Raw genomic sequence first — 18,267 nt, 5'->3', positions numbered from 1 at the left:
TAGTATAGAATCTCATTTTCAATCATTTCACTTTTATGTTCAGGGTTTTACCTGCTGCTGTAACATGCAGAGAAAACACACTACAAATCAGGGTGCTAATCCTGCAAACATCTGCAGAATGTGCTTAGCTGAATACACTGTGGATGAGATCTGCACCCCTGCTCCAGTCTCTTTATCCCAAGTAAAGGGGGATGGAATGCTATATAAGGGCCTTAAGAGCAGCTCTGTTCAGGAAGAAAAATACCCATAAGGACTTTTCTGAATGACCCCCCTTTTCAAGCCTGGAGCAGGGGACATACCGGGCACAGGGACAGGTGCTGTTGGGGTGTGTTGGACTGGGCTACAGCAGACAGCACTGCAGGAATTTTTAACAATACTAAAGCCCATCCGGCAACCCTGGGGAAGCTGTTTTAATACAGACAATATAGTATGCTTTTTAAGTTACTCTGGGGACATTTCTGGCCACCAAAACAGCCTCTCTGTTTTTATGCTGTGAATAGTCCCACCTATTACGTGGACTAGTCACAGGGTGAGGTCCTGGCTCATTGAAGACAGTGAGAGTTTTGTCATTGACTTCAACGGGGATGGTTTCACTCATGGTGAAATGGGGTTTAAGAGACACCAGCACCTTGTAGGACTGGCTGTTGATACCATATTGTTTATGAAGTGGTGATATTATGGTGGAAACAGCAGGATGTGGGGACTTATAAGTGTTTTTGAAACCTGTTTCTTTCAATGGTTTTTTTTTTTTAAAAAATCCCTGGTGGTCCACACCCATTCTGCAAGTAGCTCTCTGATTGTTTCTCTCCACAAAGACATCCGGAGTGAAATTTTAAACATAACTGTATGCCAGTGGTATCAGATAAGAGCTGGTATTGTGGCTGTAAGTTGGGCCTACTTACAGAGGAGTACTAGTGATTTTAACCACAGATCCCACAAACCTCAGCTGGTATTGCCCAACTGTAGGACGTGTACATCCAGAATGTGCGAGCAGACTGAAGCAATGTTTTCCAGGCATTTAAAATCTGGTGGTCTTTAGGGCAAAATTTTGCCCTTGGATTTGTTTGTGCAGAGATCTTACGCTGAGGTAATCTGATGGCAGAATTTAACCTTTAGCCTTAAAATAGTTGTCTGAATTAAAAGGTGACATGCTGATTTACCTGCAGGTCTGTGGATCCCAACATGAAATGCTCCATTTTGAGCTGACCTTGGCTCAAGAAGGCCTATCACATGCCAGAATATGGACTGTGCCTTCCTCTGAAAAATGATTGTGGCTGGGAGCTACAGAGCACAATTTTTGGGCCACACTGGCCTGTGGGCTGCACTTTGTTCTCCCCATCCTTTCCTTCTACCCCAGAGAAAAAAGCACATCTTAGGTACGTGTTTTCTGCTTTGGTAAATAGTTGATTTATCTGAAAGCAGATCTTAACAATACTTTCTGAGCTTCTTCACAATACTTGTTGAGCTGAGCTTGATGTGTACAGACCTGTCAAAATTGACTGATTGCTACAACAAAGGACTGCTGTGACATTGTGATCTTTAATCTTTCTGAATACAGATAATTAATAAAGGTATATTGACAAACTACAGCCTCTCTCCGATTTACGAATGAGTTATGGACCAAACACTTGGAGTTACACGCGACCATGCTGTTCGTAAGCGCGGGTCGTGTTTGTAACTCGGGGACCGTCTTTACGACCGCTCCATGGGAGCTTTGGTCGTAAGTGCAACCGTTCGCAACTCAGGGAGCGGCTGTACAACCACTATCCTCCACTCTATAGTATGATTCCAGTTCCTATTGTATTACAATTAACATAGATTTAAAAGTAGAGGTTGTAAAGGAAAACAATATCACAGAAAAACATTTTGTTGCTTGGAAAAGTATATTTAAAAGGTGGGTAGTGCAATTGCCTGTTTTCAAGGTCAACTTGCATTGAAACTGTCCTGGCTAGACTCATTTTTTTTAACAGTTATTGATAGCATCACTCTTCCTGAGAGAGTTTAAAAGATGGCTTTGTACCTCTCTGACCCAGGGGTGGCTGTGTGCTAGGCTTATTCTACCTTCCAGCCACTCATAGAAATTAGAGCAGTTTGTGGACTATTCTAAAGTACCTCGATTGAAAATGGCCTCAAGAGCCATTACGGTAGTCAGGGTTCATTACGGCACAGATGACACTAAGCTAGGGGGAGAGGTAGATACACTGGACTGTAGGGATAAGGCCCAGAGTAACCTAGACAAAGTGGAGGATTGTGCCAAAAGAAATCTGATGAGGTTCAATAAGGACAAGTGCAGAGTCCTAAACTTGGAACGGAAGAATCCCAAATGCTGCTACAGGCTGGGGATCAACTGGCTAAGCAGCAGTTCGGCAGAAAAGGACCTGGAGATTACGGTAGATAAGTAACTATGTATGAGTCAACCATGTGCCCTTGTAGCCAGGAAGGCTAACAGCATATTGAAGTGCATTAGTAGGAGTATTGCCAGCAGATCTAGGGAAGTGATTATTCCCCTTCATTTGGCATTGGTGAAGTCACATTTGGAATATTGCATCTAATTCTGGGTTCCCCGTTAGGATGGAAGGATGTGGACGAATTGGAGAGGGTCCAGCGGAGGGCAACAAAAATGATTAGGGGGCTGGAGCACATGTCTTACGAGGAAAGGCTGATGGATTTGGGCTTATTTAGTCTTCAGAAGAGAAGAGTGAGGAGGGATTTGATAGCAGTCTTCAGCTACCTGAAAGGGGGTTCCAAAGAGGATCAAGAGAGGCTTTCAATGGTGACAAAGGACAGAATGAGGAGCAATGGTCTCAAGTTCCAGTGGGGGAGGTCTAGGTTGGATATTAGGAAAAACTATTTCACTGGAAGGGTGGTGAAGCACTGGAATGGGTTACCTAGGGAGGTGGTGGAATCTCCATCCCTGGAGGTTTTTAAGTCGTGGCTTGACAGAGCCCTGGCTGGGATGATTTAGTTGGGAATGGTCCTGCTTTTAGCCAGAACTTGGACTCGATGACCTCCTGAGGTTTCTTCCAACCCTGTGATTCTGTGAAGCCCTCGTCATATCCCATTTACCAGTAGCTATACCCCATATTCTGGCCACAGTGAGTGGAGATGGCATAGGATCCAAGACTACACCACTGGAGTTTGCCCCAGTGTTGGAGCAATTCTTCTGAGAGCAGCTATACTGGCTTTAAGGTCTCTTAAAGAATTCGGGTCTGAATTTGCAGTTGCTAAAATTCTAACTTTAACTATTTGTATTTCAAGTTATACCACATGAATAAAATAGATTTGTATTGACATTATTTTGGTTATTGTTAGACTGTATATCCAAATTATCAGAATGTGGCAACATACTATGAACATAGATATTAAAGGGTATGTCTACACTACCCCGCTAGTGCGAACTAGCGGGGTAATGTATGCATACCGAACGTGCAAATGAAGCCCGGGATTTGAATTTCCTGGGCTTTATTTGCATAAGCTGGCCGGCGCCACTTTTAAATGCCGGCTTGTTCGAACCCCGTGCCGCGCGGCTACACGCGGCACAGGCTAGATAGTTCGGACTAGCAAGCTATTCCGAACTATCTGTACGCCTCGTGGAACGGGGTACACTAGCAAGCTATTCCGAACTATCTGTACGCCTCGTGGAACAGGGTTCGCACTAGCGGGGTAGTGTAGACATACCCACAGTAATTGACTGCTCCTGTAGCTAAAGGTCATGATCAAAAGTGCTTTTAAATCCTTTTTATATCGTTTGTGATCTCTTCAGTTTTTGATGTAACGAGATGTATCTGCATAACTGCATATAAAATAAGATGTCAGGACTGTAAACTTTTAAAAAGTAGGTGGTGTTAGACTTTTTGTTTGTGGGAACTTCTTTCAAAAATACCTGCCAGGTATTTTCATTTAAAATTACATTAAATTACAGGTGTAATAATATATTAGTGCTTCACACATGAGAGAGGTTCTATCCCTTCTGCAATTTAAAACTGTGCAAAAGATTACAAATCTGACTCCCCACAGTTGATCTGTTCATTTTGAAATCAGCACAGCCGTGGAAGTGCACTTACTTTATGTTGTGCTAGTCTGGGTCATGAAGATTGTAATGGTGACTATACTTAATGTATTATAAAAGTGCTTAAGTTTATTTGGCGTGTTCCCAACTATACTCTCCAGAAGGCTTACTTCTCCTTTTTCCACAAGTTCAAATTGCATTGTCTCAAACTGGGGTGCTAGGCACCTTTTAGAAAGCCTTATGATTACAGCTAGCTGAAAAAAGCATAGCAACAGCATGTTTTGACCTCTGCTTCCTACCCAAGACTTCATGTGTATCTCAAATTCAAATTCAGTTCAAATTCACTCCCACACCTACTTACATAAAGAGACCAAAGGCCAGACCTACTATAGGCAGGATCATCTCCCTGAAAATCTTGTTTTAAATTAAACTTTGGGCGTACAAATGAATCAGAAAAATGGCTGATTTTTCTTGAGTGTGCAAAACTAATGTAGCAGTTAGAAGGGCAGAGTGACAAGGCACAGCAGGAAGAAGCAACCTTAAAAAAAGACATAAGTTAATATATACCAGTTTCTCTTTCACCCTCCTATTAGTGACTTTTCTTGCTATACCCACACTTCCACTCTCTCCATATGCTAATTAACCCCCTGTGGGTGTGGACCTTGCACTTTTTTTGCACACCCAGTGGATGCCAAATCATTTCAAGTTACACCACCGTACCACTTACTATGCATACGCTTGATTTCAAACCATTTAACACCTGGCATATAACTTAAACTTGGTCATTTATGACTAAGCTGAATTTGGGCACTTGAGTTTGCTTCAGCCTTTAGAATAGGAGTGGCCAAACTTACCGAGGTTCTGCACTGCATATGACAATCTTCAGAAGTGCAAGAGTTAGGGCACACCTTCCAGAGCTCCAGCCAGTGGGGAGGGAGGAATTTGTGGCTCCAGCCCTGCTGGGAGGCATCTGCTGAGGCTTCAGCTTCAGTCCTGTTCCTACTGAAGCCATGAGGGCTTGCATGTGCCTCAAATGAGGCTGAAGCCCCCAAATCCCTATCCCTGCTGGGCAGACACCAGAGGTGATGGGAGGGGGGGGGGGCGCTCTAGGGGATCATTGACTCTCTCCCGCAATGTTTGCCAGAGTTTGCTGGCTCCACTCAGTCAGATGGTGATGCCAGGTGCCCTCTCTGCATGGCAGCTGCTGCAGCTGGCAAGCTGGGAGATGCAGAAGTAAGGAGAAGCAGCAGCTCCTGAGAGAGTCACTGCTTTTGCTGCTGCCTCTCCCCACAGAGCTAAAGCAGTGGCCCCTCTTTGCAGGTCCCAGCTGTTTGCCACTGTCTCTCCCACAGGGAGCTAATACCTGAACATTTTTAGGAGGGGCTGCTGAAGGTAAGAGACGGACATGTTTGGTGGGGGCATGACTCAAGTTTTTGGGGGAGACAAACCTTTAAATTGAGCCCGTCTCATAGGCACCAGTCATCTTTGGCAGAAGCTGCTAGCGCCACCACTCCCCTACTGGGCAGAAGCCCCGAGTTCTCCCCCACCGCCAGCCTGGTAGGCAAAGAATGGAGGGAACTGCAAGTCACTCTTTAACTGTAAAGAGCCACATTCAACTCATGTGCCACTATTTGGCCACCTCTGCAAAAGTCCTACCTTGGTTTTGCCTGGGACAATCTTATCTACAGGAATTATTCTCAAACATCCATATTTTTTGCCTTTGTTCCTGATGAGTGTGTCATCTGCTGTTTATCATGCAGATTTTCTTAATTTAAAGGGACACCTGAACACTGTGATGTCCAGAATGAAGGTTATTTTTGAACATAAGATGGATAAAGTTGTTACAAACTCCATATTTCAATGAAGTTTAAAAACAAAATGAGAAAGACAGTCACATAAATATTTGTCTCTGGATCTGGACCCAAACACTGCAGCATTGAGTTACTGTAGAATCAGAAAGTGAACATGACTGTAAACAGAAGAGAAACTGGCTAGTTTATTATTTCAGGGCTAGATTCTATGCCAGTTTATAGCAGCTGAATATTTGGGATGTATTGTCTAAACATAGTGAAATGCAAAATATATTAACTAGATAGTTAAGTATTTTCAGATTCATATGATTTTTATTCTAAAAATATTCCTTTAAATTCTTACTATTCTTAATGAGGTCTAATCAGTTTGGTCAGCCATTCTGTGTGTACAGTAAATCTACTCTATATTTTAGAGAGCTTGTCTGATCAAGAACTCCTCTTATATAATAAGAACGAGGATGAGCAAATTCAATAAACATCTTCCTTTTAACATAACTTAAAGCAAGATCAGAGTTTGATTGTGCCAGGAAAACAGGGTGGCTGTGTCTACACTGGGCCACTTATTCCGGAAAAGCAGGCGCTTTTCCAGAATAACTTGCCAGCTGTCTACACTGGCCGCTTGCTTTTCGGGAAAAGCAATGACAATCTACTGTAAAATTGTCAGTGTTTTTCCGGAAAAACTATGCTGCTCCCGTTCGGGCAAAAGTCCTTTTCCGGAAAAACTGTTCCGGAAAAGGGCCAATGTAGACAGCACAGTAGTCTTTTCCGCAAAAAAGCCCCGATTGCGAAAATGACGATCGGGGCTTTTTTCCAGAAAAGTGCGTCTACATTGGCCACGGACGCTTTTCTGGAAAAAGTGCTTTTCCGGAAAAGCATCCTGCCAATGTAGACGCGCTTTTTCCGGAAATACTTATAACGGAAAACTGTTCCATTTTAAGCATTTCCGGAAAAGGGTGCCAGTGTAGACGTAGCCGATGTGTCTGGATTGGGATTGCTTCTCATAAAGCCATATAGAAAAGAGAGAGTCGCCAAAGCAAATGCAGTCCTTAAAACTGACATAATGGAGCAAGTGTTGAAAGAGACTGAACCAAGAATAGGTGGAAACATAGAATGAACCTAGAATAGAATTGCTTCTCAATAAGCCTTATAGAAATGAGATAAAATGGAGAAATTTGGAGTAGAGCTCTGTTTTGGCATAGCTAAATCAGTGGTTAAGGTTTGAAAACTAGAAGAAAATATTATTGAAAACCAAATTGACAATAGCTCTTGTTTATTAAGATAATAGTGAATGATAAGAGTTTATAGGGAAGAAGAAAAAATACACTTAATGGAATTCCTATTTTAACAAATTACTAAAAAAAGGAAAAAAATAATTTTTAATAAATCAGAAATTAAAAATTAACTGCATAAAATAACACTGCATTTTTGAAAAATACAATCATTTAAAAAGGAAATACATTTCTCTTTTATATAAAAGAAACAAACCTTAATTGAGTTACAGACTCGAGCTTCTGCAAGCTTTACCTGAAGCTTTGACTAAACTTTGAAGCCAGCGTGAATTACTACAGGTTGGACCTCCCTGGTCCGGGACCCTTGGGACCTGACTGGTCCTGGATAAGGGATTTTGCCAGACCAAGGGAGGTCATTTCTGGCTCCCCCCCAGCCTGGCTTCTCCTGGCTTAGCAGACAGTTTCCCCTTTGGCTGCCCCCCTGCCACCGGTCCTGTGCTGCCTGCCAGCTGCTTGCTATGGTACTAGGACGGCCCTACCAGCTGGCTGCAGCAGCTCACGGTCCTGCCACAGTGGTTCCCTGCCATGGCCGACCCAGAGATGGTGGACCAGCAATCCCTGCCACAACAGCCTGCCAGACCATGGATATTGTTGGATCAGAGAGACCCAGTTTAGAGAGTTTCAACCTGTGTAAATATTTTGTGCAACAGTTTTATAAACTGTGGATTCTTGATATTTAATAGTGTCTGAACTACAAGAGCTTAATAATGAGCCTTGCAATATAGAGTAATATGCTTGTTTATTTGATAAGATCAAGAGGTTTACTTACACAGCAATTTCAAACAAAGTCCAGAGATACAAAACTAATTAAGTAAACGAATGTAAGCCAGTGTGAAGCTATGTAATTCTAAACATTTCATAAATTCACAGCACAGTAGATGTTGCATTAACTTCCATAGCAACTTATCTCAGCTCTTTGGGTACTGATGGCAGAGGTCATGAAACTTTAGAGCTCTAGAACAACACAGTCTAATTGTATTACGGAATTATAACTTTCTGCAGAATTAACTGTTTTTTACTAGGATGCAAGCCTAGGCATAGGGGCAGCCAGGGGGCTTTGCACACTGATGCCACCCCCAGCGCCAGCTCTCTGGCTTCCATTGGCTGGGAATCATAGCTGCAGGGGCGGTGCTTGCAGATGGGGCAGCGCACAGAACCACCTGGCTGCACCTGCACCTAGGAGCCGCAGGGAGGACACACCACTGCTTCCAGGAGCTGCTTGAGATAAGCAATGCCCAGAGCCTGCATTCCTAACTCCTGCTTAGACCCCAACCCTCTGCCTCACCCATGGTTCCACTCCTGCCTTCCAAACCCCTCAATCCTAGCCTAGAGCACCTTCATGCACATCTAATCCCTTATCTCCAGCCCTACATCAGAGAAGGCATTTCCAGCCACAGCCTTACAACCCCTGTACCCAACCCCCAGCCCGATGCAAATGAGCAAACGAATGAGGGTGGGGAGAGTGAGTAAATGAGGGAGGGGGGAATGAAGTGAGCAGGGGGTAGGGCCTCAGAGAAGAGGCACAGTAGAGGGCATGGTAACAGAGGATAGATGGGGTAGGAGACGGGCAGAGGTATTCAGTTCTGTGCAAGTGGAAAATTGGCAACCCTAGCTTTGAGGTGATTCACAGCAGGCCCTCAGTGTCTGGTAAGCTCTGTGTTTGTGTGTTGGAGGTGTGTGTCCCTTGAAAGTTCTACAGAGGTTTGGGTGAGCTCAGGCCTGTGGGTGGGGGAGGGAGGGGAGAAGGGGCAGCTGCCCCAGGGACTGGCAATTCAGAAGGATTTGGAGCTCCAGGCCACCAACGCAGTAGCAGTGGTAGTGAAGTGGAGCCCAGGCCCTTCAGTTTGCTGCCAGAGCCCCAAGCAGCACAGTCCTGGTGGTGCTAAGGCCTGGCTGGGGGGGCATGGTGTGGTCCAGGTAGTGCTGAGGGCTGGCTGCTCGTAGCCACAACTTTTTTGCCCAAGGCCCCACTCCTTCCAGGATTGTGAGGCCACTCCCCCACACACCTTGATCAGGGGCTCAGTAATTCTGTCAGCCCCCCCGGGTGAGCTAGAACCAGGCTTTTTGAGTCACTTTCTCCAGGGAATGTCATACACTTGGGCCAAACAACGCTTTCTTTTTCACCACAAAAATGGGTGTGAGCCTTACTAAAATTTGCTGCAAGGAGTAGTTCAGACATTTGTCAAGCTCTGCCTTCTCCCTGATCCATTCTTTTACCACAATGAGGTAGGAATACGATTCAATGTTAGTGCTCATTCAGGGCGCAGTACAACCTAGTTGTTGAGTGGTTATGCTTTCATTCTCCTGACATGGGCAAATCAAGCCATGGAACTAGGTAAAATGCTCCTTCACTAAAGTCAGTAGGTGTAGCTGCAGCCAGCTTTGGCCTCCAATGTGCAAAGGAAAACAATGAAAACACCACATATTAGTGAAGTCTCTGTTATTCCTGACTGTTATACCATTGCCTGTGCAGTATGTTTCTTGGGAAGGGAGGGAACCCCAACAAATGTGCAGAAGTAATTTTTTGAAACCTCACAGTCATGAGGACCAAGCATTGATTGACATTCTTTGAAAGAGTTGTCCTTGGCAGGCAGATAAAGGTTAGACAGAGCTTTGTCTTGCTATTGAGATTCTCTGTGTCACTAAAACGGGCTTGTGTTGCACCCGCATCTGTGTGTGTTGAAGGTCTGGTTGCAGTAATGATGCAGGTTCAGTGTGCTGTGTTAGAGAGAGGAAAGAAGAAAACAGTTATGCAGGAGGTGACAGGCAAGAGAAGGGGGGGGAGGATTTCAAGCAGAAGTGCTTGCATTCAGATAGCTCTGTCTACCTATCTATCAATCAAAACTGGTTGAGCAAATTAATTCTTTGAAAGGTAGAGAGGTTGCTTTTCTGCAGGATTCTCAGAGTATAAAGATCTATGGGTGCAGTGTGTAATAACTTTTAACAAATGTAAGTTGCAAAAATAATGACTGATCAAAAGCATTGTAGAAGGATAATGTAATACAGTTTGAACCAATGACAATCTATAAACACCATAAGGTATTAAAAATCTTGGGCAACCACAGTTAATGAAATCAGTTTGCTTCAGCCACATTTCTATATTACATTTACTGAGCCTGACAAAAATAGTTTTCTTTGTGGTTTGAACGGCATCAAGAGATAACCAGTCTTTAATTTGTAAATGTCAAATGGCTTGTCCTTTGTATGTGCTTAGTTCAGAATTGAAATGAAAGGAGATTTTTTTAGTAGGGACTCTACTTCCTACATTGTTGGGTGTTTTGTTTAATTTAGAAACCAATTTGAAAATCGTGGTCTCTACATTCAGAATTGAACATTTGTGGTTTGAGTTACATTCTCCAAAACACAATAGGAAATTCTCATAAATATTGCAGCAAGGGGTTTTCTGTTTTGTTTTTGTTCTATTTGTAATCTTTATTCGACTGGTGGGCTTGCTCCTATAAATCAGTCATTTTAGGCAAAGCATAGGTTTGCTTTAGATAGAAGTGGCATTTAAAAAACATAATTTCCCTGGGAAAACTTTGGTGTAAAAATACCCACATGGTTCTGCTTTTCCTGTGACCCAGAGAAGGAGGACAAAGGAGGTAAACTGACTCTCCTGCACACAAGTGGTGCAGAAATCTGGGTGGAGGGACTTTATTTGACCAAATAATCTCACTCTTATTTATTAGATCACTATTACATTTCTTTCAATCTAATTCTTTTCTCATATGCCTTCTGCTATACCAGCTCAAAAACTAATATATTTGTTGTGTACGGAAAATGTTTCTGTTGCATGGGCTGTCCCTACTTGCCAGGCGAGTCACAAAGACCAGAAAAAAGTATGTGAAAGGTAGATTCCTACTGACCTAAATGAACAAATTTATTTCCAACCCTTATTTTAATTTTGGTTTATGGGTTGTGATTTTCAAACTATATTTGATTTTGGGAGACAGGTTGATGTTATCTTTTGCATCTAAAAAGTTATTTTATTGAGCTGTGTTGATTTTGATTTTTTTTAAATTTCTTTTATATTTATTTAACTGTGCACTCTGGCCTAAAGCCAAGATACTATTTTAATTAACTTTGTCTTTGCTAAATTACCATAGTCCCATGAAACATAAACTACAACCAAAGTTAAAAAAAAAAAAAAGTGTCCTCTTGTGACCTTTACTCACCTAAGCAGGCTCTTTGAAGGAACTATCAAATTTCTATGCAACTACAATTTCCATGTTTGAGCATCTCATAGATAACTCTCATAATATATCTCTGCCAACATTTTAGAATTTATTACAGGATTAAAAGATACATTTCTAAGACTTCTTTCTCTGGTGACATACCCATCAGCACACATTTGCAACCTCAGCCATATAGACTACTGTTGCCAACTTTCTAAATGCAGAAAACCAAACACTCTGGCTATGTCTAGACTGCGCCCGTTTTGTGCAAAAAATATGCAGATGAGGCTAACCTTGGAATATCGCCATACCTCATTTGCATAATTAATGAGGCTCTGTTTTTTCACAACAGGCTTTAGCGCAAGAGCCGTTCTTCCTGAAAAAAAATGCGGAAGAACGGCTCTTGTGCAAGAGGGGGCTTTTGCATAAAAAGGAGCCTCATTTATTATGCAAATGAGGTGTGGCGATATTCCACACACAGCCTCATTTGTATATTCTTTGCACAAGAGGCTATAGTGTAGACATAGACTCTGAGTCCCTGTTCCTGCCTCTTCTCCAAAGCACTGCCCCAGCTAGGGGTGTGTCTAGACACAAGTGGTGCAAGAAACAAAATACAGGACTATGTAGCACTTTAAAGACTAACAAGATGGTTTATTAGATGATGAGCTTTCGTGGGTCAGACCCCAGATCAGAAAGGATCTGAGGAAGTGGGTCTGGCCCACGAAAGCTCATCATCTAATAAACCATCTTGTTAGCCTTTAAAGTGCTACATCGTTCTGTATTTTGTTTCAGCTACACCAGACTAACACGGCTACATTTCTATCACTAGACTGCAAGGTTTTTTCGAAAAAAGTGGCCTTTATTAAAAAAAACTTCACCTGTGTCTAGACTGCTGCTGTGTTCTTTCAAAATTAAATTGAAAGAATGCAGCAGTTTTTTTGACTGTGGAAAACCGCGTTTTACGAGGAATAACACCTTTTTTCAAAAGTGCTCTTTCAAAAAAAGGCATTTTTGAACACAAACAGTGCTTTTTCGAAAGAGAACATCTAGACTGTCTGGGTGCTCTCTTTCAAAAAAGCGGCTCTCTTTTTTGAAAATACTGGTTGCTGTCTAGACGCTTTCGAAAGAAGCTTTTTTGAAAGAAGCTTGTAGTCTAGCCTGGGAGTGCAGGTCAGGAGTGCGGGCTGTGGGGTGGGGCCAGGGAAGAGGGTTTTGGAGTTCAGGAAGAAGCTCTGGGATGGGGGAAGGGATTTGGAGTGTGAGAGGAAGTTCTGGGCAGGAGCAGCAGGTTGGGATGCAGGAGGAGGTGAGGGTTATGGTTGGGGTGCAGGCTCTGGGATGTAGCTGGGGCAAGGTTTGAAGTGCAGGAGGGGACTCCAGGCTGGGGCAAACGGGTTGGAGTTTGGGAGGGGCCGTGGGCTTTGGGGTGGGGAGCCAGAAATGAAGTATTCTGGTTGTGGGAGGGGCTCCATGCTGGGACTGGGGATTGGGGTGTAGGGCTTTGGGATGAGGCTGGGGATGAGGAGTTTGGGGTGCAGGAAGGAACTGAGGTAGGTGTTTGGGGAGTGGGAAGAGGTTTGGGGTGCAGGCTCTGGGCAGCACTGACCTCAGGTGGGAGGAAGTCTGCCTGGCTCCTGGGAAGCAGTGGTATGTCCCTCTGACTCTGAGGCGGAGGAGTGCCCCAGAGGCAATGAGAGCTGGTTCTTGGGGCAGCAGCAGGCAGAGGCAGCGTACAGAGCCCCCCTGGCTGTCCCTTTGCCTATGAGGCAGACATGGTGGCTGCTTCCAGGAGCCTGGCGGAGCCAGGCATGGAGCCTGCCCGCCTGCCCTACTGTAGCTAACATGACAAAGCCATCTGTGATTTCCCCTGTTGGCAAGCATGTCCAGCCTATCCATCCACCAGCCCCTCCCACTCAAATATGCTATAATCTGCCTCTAGGTCACACACACCTTAGCTCTTACCCTCAAAATGAGAGCCTGCTTGGGTGACATTACATGCTAAAAAATTACGGCTTCTGAAACCGAGAGGCTGATCATTCTGTGCTCATCCAAGCCAGGCCTTTTAAAATGACTGCTGTTATACTTTTCTGACCAGGAAAATGGAGCAATAGATTTCACTAGACACTGTAAAATCCAGAGGGTGGATGCAAAGCCATTAGCTGTTGTAAACTGATGAAATTCTACTCAAGTCAATGGAACTACACTGATTTATATTAACTGAAGATTTTTAAACACCTTTTCATTTTTTATTTCCTTTTGGGGTAGATGTACCCTGTGTTCTTTGGTATAAATACATTTTATAAATAGGCTTGCCAGAATTTGGTTTAAAAAAATAATTCTGATGGATAATTTTGGTTTAATTGTATCAACATTTACTAATAAAACTCTAATCCTTCCCGGACTATTTATAAATTACTGCATAGGAATTAATGATGTTTTCTCTCAACAGATTAGCCCACCCCAAACTTGTAACAAATGTGCTTATGTTTATTGCTTCTTTAAATTTAGCATTGTGCTTCCCGGTCGATTAATTTTGTCCACTCCCCCTTGTAAAATATCTTTGACCGTCATTATTTTTGTTCTCCTTGGAATGTGGAGGAGACTGGTTCTATTGGTTGTCTTTATTTCACTGGAGGAACAAACAGGAGAGAGAAGACGACTTTTTACTAAAACATATTGGCTGTGTCTACATTGGCATCCCTTTCCGGAAAAGGGATGCTAATGAGAAACTTCGGAATTGCAAATCCGCGGGGGATTTAAATATCCCCCGCGGCATTTGCATTTACATGGCTGCCGCTTTTTTCCGGCTCGGGGTTTTTGCCGGAGAAAAGCGCCAGTGTAGACGCAATTCTCCGGAAAATAAGCCCTTTTCCGGAAGATCCCTTATTCCTACTTTCAAGTGCAAATAGGGATCCTCCGGAAAAGGGCTTATTTTCCGGAGAATCGCGTCTACACTGGCGCTTTTCTCCGGCAAAAACCCCGAGCCGGAAAAAAGTGGCAGCCATGTAAATGCAAATGCCGCGGGGGATATTTAAATCCCCCGCGGATTTGCAATTCTGAAGTGTCTCATTAGCATCCCTTTTCCGGAAAAGGGATGCCATTGTAGACACAGCCATTTTGTCAAGATTTGGCTTTATTTTATGGTACCATAGTTTTCTGTTTACTATATTTCATGGTCACTCTCTTTTCATAGGAAAGAAAGGATTCTTTTTTATGTGTACCATCGGATTTAGAACTGGAACATTTTAAGTAGATCAGCACAGCTTGGTAGACCGCTGCTTCCTTTCACTGAAATGCAAGGAATGGCCTTTGCAATTCACTTTATCTAGGAATAGTGCTACACTCTCTGAAATAACTCCAACTGTGAAACAAGTGCTGTGCACCCATCACCCTTGTGCACTGCGCTTTGTTCCTGGCAGGATAGGATCCTTTGTGAGTCATCTGTGGTCAGTAGTAAAATTAACATTATTAAGGTGTTTTTTTCTTTAAGATCCATTCCATATGACAGCACTGTAGAAGTTCTTTGCACTGAAGGCAAAATTAACTGAACGGCTTTCCATGATAATAGTATCACTATATACTTTATTTCATGCAGTTATGGAAATTAAGAATTTGTGGCTGTAATCCTTACCCTTGTGAAAACGGTAGGAGTTTTGCCATTGACTTAAATGGGGTCAGAATGTCAGTTTCTTTACAAGGTGCTATGAAGGATATTTATGTCTCCTAAACCATTGCAAATACTTGAATTCAACTTGTTTGAAAAATCCAAACAATTTTAAACCCTCCAGAAAATAAAGTCTTTTAATTAATCACATTTAAATAGAATGATTGCAGCACCTCTGATTTTCTGTATCTTTTAAGTCTGATCACTAAAGGCCATGTTTTGCTTCCATTTGAAGTCAGTGGAAATTCATTAGGACCAAATGTTAACCTGAATAAAATGTAAACATTTTTTTTATTGTGGTTGTCATTTTCCAAGGGCTTTATAAAGAATCAAAATGCTAATCATATCTATTATTTTAAGCCAAATGGCTCAGGTGACTCACCGATGAGAAGATTATATTCTTTGATCATTAATATCTCTCAAGATATGAATTGCTTCTCAGGAGCTGTCTTTTTTGCTTACTTATAGGAGCAGCTCAGAAAGGAGGAAGGAGAAATCCAGAGATGCAGCAAGGTGCAGAAGAAGCAAGGAGACTGAAGTATTCTATGAATTAGCCCATGAACTGCCCTTGCCCCACAATGTTAGTTCGCATCTGGACAAGGCATCCATAATGCGTCTGGCAATCAGTTTCTTACGCACTCACAAACTGTTGTCTTCAGGTAAGGCCCATATAAGAGAAGGGCAGGGATGAAAATAACTTAAATTTCTTATAGGTACTGTCTTATTGTAACCTCCCCTTGGGGGGGACTAGGGAAGGGGGTTGGAATATGACAGTATCTGTAAGAAATGTATGTGTGGGATGGCATGTGGGGGGCTCAAGGCAGAGGACTGGGGGCATGGAGAGGGGTGCAGAAGTCTTCACAGAGGGTTGGGCTGTGAGGGGTGCAGGAGTCAGGGAAGGAGGTTGTGCGGTCATTTAGAGCAGGGGACTGGAGGTTTGTGTGGAGAACTCAGGGCAGGGACCAGGTTTGGCCGAGGCCCCGGGATTGGCCAGGGTAGCGGGGACTGTGCTGCCTGAGCAGAGAGGCTGGAGCCTGTGTGCACTGTGGCCATGCTACCCAGGGTACAGGTAGCATCTGGAATCCTGCCTGTTGCGGGCCAGTCTCCTAGTGCTGCACCCTGCATTTCAGCTTACTTTCACCTTTGGCAAGAGGTCAGTGTTAGTTTATATCAGAATGCCATAGGTATGCTTATTACAGATTGAACTTCTCTAGCACCCTGACCTGTGCTGAACTAGAGAATTTGCTGAACCATGGGAGGTCAGTATTGTCTAGCAGCATTACCAACACGTGCACTGCTTACTGGGCTCTTAGAAGACATTTAGGAATAAATTAGAGCTAAATCACAGCACAGAGCACTGAGAGCAGGACTGGTGTTTGTACACAAACTTTATTGGACCACAGGAAACTTGGCCACACCTATGATAAGTGGCCATGCAGCTAATTAAAATCATGCCAGACCAGAGAGTGCCAAACTAGAGAGGTTCAATCTGTATTTTCTAAATATAATAATCAAAATACCTAGATTATAAATTGCTTTTCCATGCTAAGCCAAGTAATTCCTTATTTGGCCTGGAAAAGCCATTTACACTAAAGTATTTAGAAGGCAGATCTTACATTTTGAATATCCAAAAAAAATGGTTTAAAATGATTAATTGTACTATATGGTGATAGTAGATAGATAATACATGGTATTCTGGTGGATCTGAGGCACAATGTGCTAAATCGATGAAACACAACCTTATAATATTTGACTTGGAGGGAGAGATTCTGTTAAAATAGAAACCACTCAATTTTTATCATATCAGAGCTAGATGGAGGTTGAGATCTCTCAGCATGTGTAAGTTGTGAAATATATTTCAAAATGTTTTAATCACTGTTCTGAAAAGTCACTTTAGCAGACATTTGTAGCCTCTGCAACCTGTAAGATCAATGAAAGCAAATGTAATAACAATTTCCATTCTTCTGAATTGTGTCAAGGAATAATACTTGTATTTAGTTTTGTGATAGTAAAAACCAGGGATGTGAAATGTTAAAGAGTTAATCCCTTGATGTTTGAAGCATGTCATTACTCATTACCTACAGTTGGATGTGTAAAGAGTAATTACAACATCTGAAATTAAAGGGGTTGGTTCTTTGGACAAAACACTGCAAGATCTATTAATGGTAAAATTGTTTGAATAAAATAAAAACGGACCTGAATCTTCGCAAGTTCTTGAAAGTTAACCATGTTTTTTGAGATTTGCATTTCACTAGTCATGTCTTTCTAGGGTTATTTTTCTTACAATGACTTCTTAAAACACTGAAACTACTATATTAACATTAACGTATGCAATGCCTGACTTAAAAATGAAATTGTATAGGTGAAATGCTGTTCCCAGGTAAGCCAATGGAAAGACTTCCATTGACTTCAACAGAGTCAAGGTCTTACCCACAGTCTTTAAGCAGACAAATAGGATATCAAATAAATGCTATTAGAAAGCATCTTATATTTTCTGTTACTTGCTGATGGTCTATTTTATAATAGAGTCTAATCACTAAATCACATGCTAATTGTGGCTATTCAACAGGTCTAGTCAGATTAAGTCAAATTCATCCACTTCTGTTTGTAGGGGTGTTTCTACACAGCAAAGTTATTTTGGAATGACTTCAGTTATTCTGAAATAACTATGCGAGCGTCTACACAACAATTCCGTAATTTCAAAATAATTTTGAAATAACGGACAGCTTATTCCGACTTCTGTAAACCTCATTCTATGAAGAATAATGCCTATTCCAAAATAGTTATTTCGATATAAGATGTGTGTAGACACTACACTTCTGCTATTTCGAAATAGCCCGTCACCAGGGCCATTCTAAGTTATTCCTCCTGGGGCTCTAAATTGAGATAGCACATCTACATTAGGGAAGCCTGCCTCAGACTAATTTTGAGGCTTCTCTACAGCGTAGACATGGTATTTTGGAATAACTATTCTGGAATAGCTTATTCCAAAATAACTGTGCAGAGTAGACGTAGCCTAGGTGATTATGAGGTGTCTGTATGTTTACTGTGCTGCCTTTCCACCTCCAGTTCTGAGAAAGATAGTCTTTCTTAGATGCTTTCTTATAACTGTCTTTTCTTCTTTGAGTGCTTGTTTACATCGATTCCAATCAGGTGACTCCCAAGCCGCTGCACCCCGGAGGTGGGTTGGAGTTAGGAATCACTGATTGGAGTTTGGCTCTACCAACTGCTGCATCAGCCCTCAACTGCTTGCCAATGGCATAGCAAGCTGTGTACTTTGTATACTGAAGACTATGTTGCTGCCCTACAGATTTAATGG

The 18,267-nt window shown here is 42.5% G+C and overlaps 1 protein-coding gene across 1 annotated transcript in view; it reads left to right on the top strand.

Moving 5' to 3' along the window:
* EPAS1 (endothelial PAS domain protein 1) overlaps positions 1-18,267 on the top strand; it is a 159,279-nt gene that overhangs the window by 68,737 nt on the left and 72,275 nt on the right. The window contains exon 2 of the mRNA XM_006125477.5: positions 15,417-15,607. Coding sequence (XP_006125539.1) covers positions 15,417-15,607 — 191 coding nt within the window. The remainder of the gene's footprint in view (positions 1-15,416; positions 15,608-18,267) is intronic.

Source organism: Pelodiscus sinensis, chromosome 3 (assembly GCF_052426305.1).
Source record: "Pelodiscus sinensis isolate ZL-2025 chromosome 3, ASM5242630v1, whole genome shotgun sequence".
In the NCBI taxonomy this organism is placed as follows: domain Eukaryota; kingdom Metazoa; phylum Chordata; order Testudines; family Trionychidae; genus Pelodiscus; species Pelodiscus sinensis.
The sequence above is the reverse complement of the archived record's forward strand: the minus strand, read 5'-3'. Positions and strand labels throughout refer to the sequence as shown.